This window comes from Clarias gariepinus, chromosome 3, assembly GCF_024256425.1.
Source record: "Clarias gariepinus isolate MV-2021 ecotype Netherlands chromosome 3, CGAR_prim_01v2, whole genome shotgun sequence".
Classification (NCBI taxonomy): domain Eukaryota; kingdom Metazoa; phylum Chordata; class Actinopteri; order Siluriformes; family Clariidae; genus Clarias; species Clarias gariepinus.
The window spans coordinates 15,384,987-15,391,860 of NC_071102.1; the positions used below are offsets into that span (position 1 = coordinate 15,384,987).

The 6,874-nt window shown below is 38.1% G+C and overlaps 1 protein-coding gene across 1 annotated transcript in view; it reads left to right on the top strand.

Annotated features, from left to right (window-relative positions):
• The window catches only part of otog (otogelin), a 135,962-nt gene extending 133,959 nt beyond the window's left edge, over window positions 1-2,003 (top strand). Inside the window, exons 57-58 of the mRNA XM_053491571.1 lie at window positions 1,254-1,333; window positions 1,506-2,003. Coding sequence (XP_053347546.1) covers window positions 1,254-1,333; window positions 1,506-1,706 — 281 coding nt within the window. The 3' untranslated portion in view covers window positions 1,707-2,003. The remainder of the gene's footprint in view (window positions 1-1,253; window positions 1,334-1,505) is intronic.
• Window positions 2,004-6,874: the final 4,871 nt, after the last annotated feature.

Here is a 6,874-nt window from a genome sequence, read left to right on the forward strand (position 1 = left end):
CTAGCCATGTCAGATCGGAACCTAGAATACTTTACTCCCCTTAAAGAGAATGAACAAATTTCACTCATCTCTTCTGCAAATTTATCAACCTGTATATTAGATCCTGTACCGACATATTTTCTTAAACAGATAGTACCAGCAATAACAGAACCCCTGTTGAGAATAATTAATTCCTCACTCAGCTGGGGGCAGAGCTTTTTCTTACAAAGCCCCAAGATTATGGAATAGTCTTCCAAATAGTGTTCGGGACTCAAACACAGTCTCAGTGTTTAAGTCTAGGCTAAAAACCTATTTATTTAGCCAAGCATTTTTATAAATAGATTTGCCTTAGGTAAAGGAGCAGATCTGGGGGACTCATGGACGTAGAGTATTATGGTGAACTGGTATGTTTAGATGCTGTCTTCCTCACTCTCATTGATCACTTAGGTTTGTTGACGGTGAGGTGATTATTTGCTTTACATCTTAGGGAGCCCTCATGTCTGTGTTTCCTTCTGGCTTTCCCTTTTAGTTATGCTGTCATAGTTAGTCCTGCTGGAGTCTCTGCTTGCACCCTACAGTTAATATACATTCACATTATACATTGTGTGACTGTGACCATACCTAACTGCCATCTCTCATCTTCTTCTCCCCCCCCCCCCCCCCCTCTTTCTCTTTCCTCTCTCCCCCTGTCTCCCCTTCTGGTCGGAGATCTCATCACATGGATGGCCCGTGCGTCACTTTGGGATGCGTCTGGTGTCTGGGGATGATTCTTTCTTCCTAGAAGATGGTTTTGGCTTCGACTGGTGTTGGCAACTGTTTCTCTGGGGACTTGACAGTTCGATAGTTCAGGACTGGAACTTCCTACAAGTCTACCTGAGTCTTCAATAACTACCTGGACTCCATATTAACATCAATTAACATCAACTATTATAGCTGAACTGCCTGCCACCTAACACACTGTATAAATGCAAATCATTTCCTGCTTTCTGTTTCACCTAAATGAGAATGGGTTCCCTGTTGAGTCTGGTTGCTCTCAAGATTTCTTCCTATTACCATCTCAGGGAGTTTTTCCATGCCACTGTCGCCCTCGGCTTGCTCACCATGGACAAACTGACCATTTTGATTCATATACATTCACATTTCATTAAAACTTAAATAATTCTTTTGATTGTGTAAACCTGCTTTGCGACAATGACAATTGCTAAAAGCGCTATACAAATAAAATTGAATTGAATTATTGTTTAGAGAAAATAATTAATTTTCATGTATTCTAGGTAAAGAAGATGGCAAATCATGTCAGAAAGTCACTGTGCGGATGACAATAAGGAAAAATGACTGCCGTAGCAACAGACCTGTAAGTTGACCACTGAGACAGTAATTCCTGTCTGCCTGCCTGTTTTTTTCACATGACTTTCCAGACAAGATTCCAGAAAAGACCTACTAAAAAACTCAGTTGAAATAAGTAACTTGCATTGCTAACAGTGCTTCAGACTTACATCATGTACTGTTCTCAACTTCATTTACAGGTGAACATAGTGTCATGTGATGGCAAGTGCCCTTCAGCAAGTATTTACAACTACAACATCAATACTTATGCACGGTTTTGTAAATGCTGTAGGGAGTTGGGCCTTCAGCGGCGCTCTGTCCAGCTCTACTGCAGTGGCAACGCCACATGGGTGAACTACTCAATCCAGGAACCTACAGACTGCTCCTGCCAGTGGTCTTAAACCACACACATACACACACACAAAACACAACACATGTTTGCCTCAAATGGAAATGTCAGCTTCAAGTATGCTTATACTCTAGAGAAACAAAGGGCATTCTAACACTGGATAAAAATGTATACTGTTGCAACTGGAACAGTGAAATTGTTCACTGAACTTGAATATATTTTTTACAGAATTGTTGTGTTTATCTTTAGTTCTGTCACATTGGAAAACATTAAGGAATGTGCACAGCTGAATATGTCTTTGCTCATGGCTGGTACATTTTCCTTTCTGAATTTGATGTTAAAGGTTTAAATAAGCCTACAAAAAGTTACATTTAAGTTATAGTTAATATTGCTTCTTAATGTACTGTAATGTACCTAAGTGATTGCTGAATATATTAATCAGTTGCTTTTTAAATACCTAAAATTATGATTTTTTTTAAAAAAAAAACGTAATATTTATTAAATGTGCAACTTTTATGTCCATAAGAAAACTAGAATGCAGAATTTACAAAAAAATGATAATTGTTCTGTTAAGTATTAAATACTAGTTTAAATCCTATATTTATTTCTCAGCATTTTGTTTAATGAATACACTATGCATTACAATGCATTATTTTCACAATTTCATTTTCGATAAAAAAATTATTTTGAAAAATTTCACTTTCTTCAAAATAAACTAAAGAGGTTATACATAAATAATTTGATTATTGAGCTCAAAGAACAGGGGAAAACAGGGTTCTTAGTCTACCTCTAGGACGTGCCACTGACAATCAGCATGTGAAGCATGGAACTTTGTGCAGAGGAGGTGTAGAATGTTATGAGCTTGGATCCAGGTTATTTTCTTTGGACAAAACCACTCAGATTTAAATGCAAATTTCTGTTTTTACATTTAGAGTTTATTAATTAATTTATTTATTTTTTACGAAGTAAGTAAGTCCATCAGTGTTAAGGGTGGAAAGTGGGACCTCTTCTACTAGTGGTCCAGAGCTTGAAGTATTCAGGAAGGATATGTGAAATGTCAGGGATACATAGCCATGCAATAGTAGGTCCAAATTGTATGATTTTTTTCCAGAGGGAAGGGACAGCAAAATGTTTAGATGCATGTCTTCCTTGATTCCTCAGAGATGGTGGGACCAGTTGAGCAGTGCTCGAAGATCGGAGAGAATGTGGTACAATGCTGGGTGTGATAAAAGCTTTGAGGCAAGTGGGTGCTGGGCCATTTTTAGCTTTGTAGGCATGCATCAGTGTTTTAAATTTGAAGCCGGAAGCTAGAGGAATCCAGTGGACTTAAATAGTTTTTTATTTATTTATTGGCCAGTGGAATTAAATAATTACAACTTCATAGAAAGTTAAATTGATCTGAAGTGTGTCTCGGTGCTATTACCCCATTCTTGAATTTTTCATTCAAATTAATTTTATTATTTATTTTATTACCTGATATAAATGTGAAAATGGAGAACAATGAATAGAGGACAAACAGATGTACAGAGAACAAATTGAAATGTTTAATAATATTTTGGGGGATGCATCAGTACAATTAAAGCTGAAGGGAATTTTTGAAATCGGGGCGCTACAGTGGGGCAAAAAAGTATTTAGTCAGCCACCAATTGTGCAAGTTCTCCCACTTAAAAAGATAAGAGGGGTCTGTAATTTTCTCAACTATGAGAGACAAAATAAGAAAAATTAATCCAGAAAATCACATTTTAGGATTTTTAAAGAATTTATTTGCAAATTATGTAGTTAAGCATTTGATCAATAACAAAATTTCATCTCAGTACTTTATATTAATTTAATGTTATATAGTGGAACCCCGGATTACGAGCACAATTCGTTCCGGAAGTAGGCTCGTATTCCAAACCACTTTGGTTACTTATAAACCAAATTTTATTTTCCCATAAGAAATAATGAAAACTTAAATTATTCATTCTACAGCCCAAAAAATAAATACATAAAAATAATTAATACAAAATATAAAGTAAAAATAAAACAAATTAACCTGCACTTTACCTTTCAAAAAAGTCAAAAATAGATCGCGGCAGATAAATGTTTCCTTTTGTGCACACAGGCGCTGTGTGTGTGTGTGTGTGTGTGTGTGTGTGTGCGTGTGTGTGTGTGTGTGTGTGTGAGAAAGAGAGAGGAGCTTTCAGCCCCTCCTGTCTTCCCCTTCTCATCTTACACATTAAAACTTTCTCCTCTCGTTTAAACACACACACACACACACACACACACACAATAACGGAAAGACTGTTGTTCTCTTCTAAATTATTAAAGCTTCTCCGCTTTTTTTTAAAGTTGCTCGCGACAGCGTAACAGCCCGTTAATTTCTGCTCGTGTAATGATGAGATGGACAAACCTGGTCGATGCCTGTTCTTTTATTTTCTGCATTGTCAGGTTATAGTACAAACTTTCGGGTGGATCCTGCACTTAAATTCAACAAAAAAAAACTACTGAAGGACAAAACTCAGGCTCTATATCCTAGCTTACATCTCGCATTCGCGTTCACACAAACACCAAACTACATTACCCACAATGCATCTCCCGCACTGGACTACACTTCTGTAAACAGCGGTCATAAATCAACGTCTCACTCCCGCTACACTGCTTTATCTGAAAATTAGCAATAAACATCGCTAATGACACTCGTGTGAGCACAAACTAACAGAATCACTGCTGTAAAGTAAAACAAAAAAACAAATGAACCATCACCTTACCTCTTAAAAGATTTGCGACAAAGTTTCTTCGGAGAGCAGAGTGTGTCTCTTGCCTTAATTTCTGTGCACGTGTGTTTTTGTGAAGGGGGTTCACACACACACACATAGCTAGCACAGTGTCAAATTTCGCTTGCGCGCACACACACACACACACGATGAGGAAGAAAATAGATTTTTAACCTCTGTATTGAGAATTTCTTTTGCTTTATTTGCCCACACACGTGTGTTATAAGAAACAGTACACGTGCTGTACACACGTGCTTCCGAACACAAAATAAAATATGTTTTTCACTAATACACAGGCTCACACTGTTATAGTAAACAGTACAAGCAGGCACAGATGTTGATTATACCAGTAAGAGACGAGCACTAAGACCTAGCGGGGAGACGATTCTGCAGCGCAAGAGAGAGAAAAAACTTTTGGCTCAGTTGTGATCACGTGACACTCTGGGTCAAAACAAGAAGCGCAAGACAATGCTTTTTAAGTCAAAATTAATTCAAAATCTTTGCTCGTCTTGCGGAACACTCGTAAACAGCATTACTCGTAATCCAAGGTTCCACTGTATATACCCTTTGTTGGCAATGACAGAGGTTAAAAGTTTTTGTAAGTCTTCACAAGGTTTTTACACACTGTTGCTGGTATTTTGGCTCATTCCTGTTGATGTTTTGTGTTAAGTTTGATGCCTAAAAGATTTTCTATGTGGTTGTGATCTGAAGACTGACTAGGCCACTCCAGGACCTTAAAATGCTTCTTACAAAGCCACTCCTTCACTGCCTGGGCAATGTGTTTGGGATCATTGTCATGCCTCCAGGGTCCGGGTCGATTCCCGGCCATGCTGGATTCCTTTCTCTGTGTGCATGAAGTTTGCATGTTCTCCCCGTGCTTGGTGGGTTTCCTCCGGGTACTCTACTTTCCTCCCACAGTCCATAGATATGCAGGTTAGGCTAATTGGCATCCCAAATTGCCCGTATTGTGTGAGTGTCTGTATGCCCTGCAATGGATTGGCTCCCTGTCCGGGGGACCCCTTAGGGGACCCTAAGCCCCCTGGAATAGGCTCTGGGTCCCCACAACTCTGCATACAGGATAAAGCGGTATAGAAGATGGGTAAGTGAGTGAGAGTATATGATGAAATATCATCATGCTAATGCAACATAATATATTGACAGTGTGTTAGAATTCGGGCTGCCAGTCTGAACAGGTTCACCAGTCACTAATCAATAAAATATTATGATGATACCTACAGTAGGTGCTGATTTGGATACATACCGGAGTGGCTGGCCTACCATAATTACTCTAAGATCACAAAGACAACTCCTTCAGGAGCTCATAAAAAACCCAGAACAATCTAAAGGACTGTAGATCTCACTTGCCTCAGTTAAGGTTTCAACCTTAACTCATGATTCAACATTAAGAAAGAGACTAGGCACAAATCGTATCTATAGTAGAGTTCCTAAGCGAAAGCCACTGCTGACCAAAAAGATCACAAAGGCTTGTCTTGAATATGCCCAAGACTTTTGGGCAAATATTCTATGGACTGATAAGACAAAAGTTTAACTTTTTGGAAGGTGTGTATTCTGTTACATCTGCTGTAAAAAAAAAAAAAAAAAAAAAAAAAAAACATTAATACAGTTACTTAGAGACATCAGTGCCCTTGTCATGCAAAACTTTTCTCGTCATTCCTTTGCACCAATGACCATTTTATTTTTTAAGTTCTCCCACCATGTAGAAGTCCAACCAGGACATCCAAAACCATGATCGCTGCCTGCAGAGTCCATATTTTCAAAGTTTTGTATGTAGCAGCATTTAGACATCTCTGTTCGTTAATGTATTGTGAGTGACTGAGTATGTATGAGCACACATGTAAAAAGTGCAGTTAACAAACAAAATGTTCTTATAAACAAGAGCTCAATTTAAGGAGACTGGCGCATATACAATGGCTTCAATTCAAGGTGACACTGGTCCCCAAGGTGATATTATAAGCAAAAGGCTCTGTTTTGATGTGCATGTGAATGAAAGGCGAAAAAGCAAAAAAAAAATCAGAGTTCTCAGCTATGTGTGGACATGGCCTACACTGCATTCTCTCCAACTAGTTCATCAGGTTTCTCTGGCAAAGATGTACTACTGTTTCTACCAGCTGGGTTTGAGAGTGGTTCCCCAGTGTTTTCCACAGTCTTTGTCTTGCATGTGATCTGTTTGTTATTTTATTTATTACCTGATTTCCTCTTATGTTCTACATTCCTTATGAATTTTTAACATCCCCACTTACGGCATGCCTGCAACCTTCAATACATGACATTATATGTGTAAAAAAACATGTTGGTATGAGATCTAATGTAGATAATATAAGTTTATGCTTTTGATAAGGAAATTATTTATTATCATATTAATTATCTTAACGTGAGTAAAACATTCCAAATGCTGTTTGGGTATAGTTATGGCGTCATCCTTATTAATAAAATGCATGGCTTC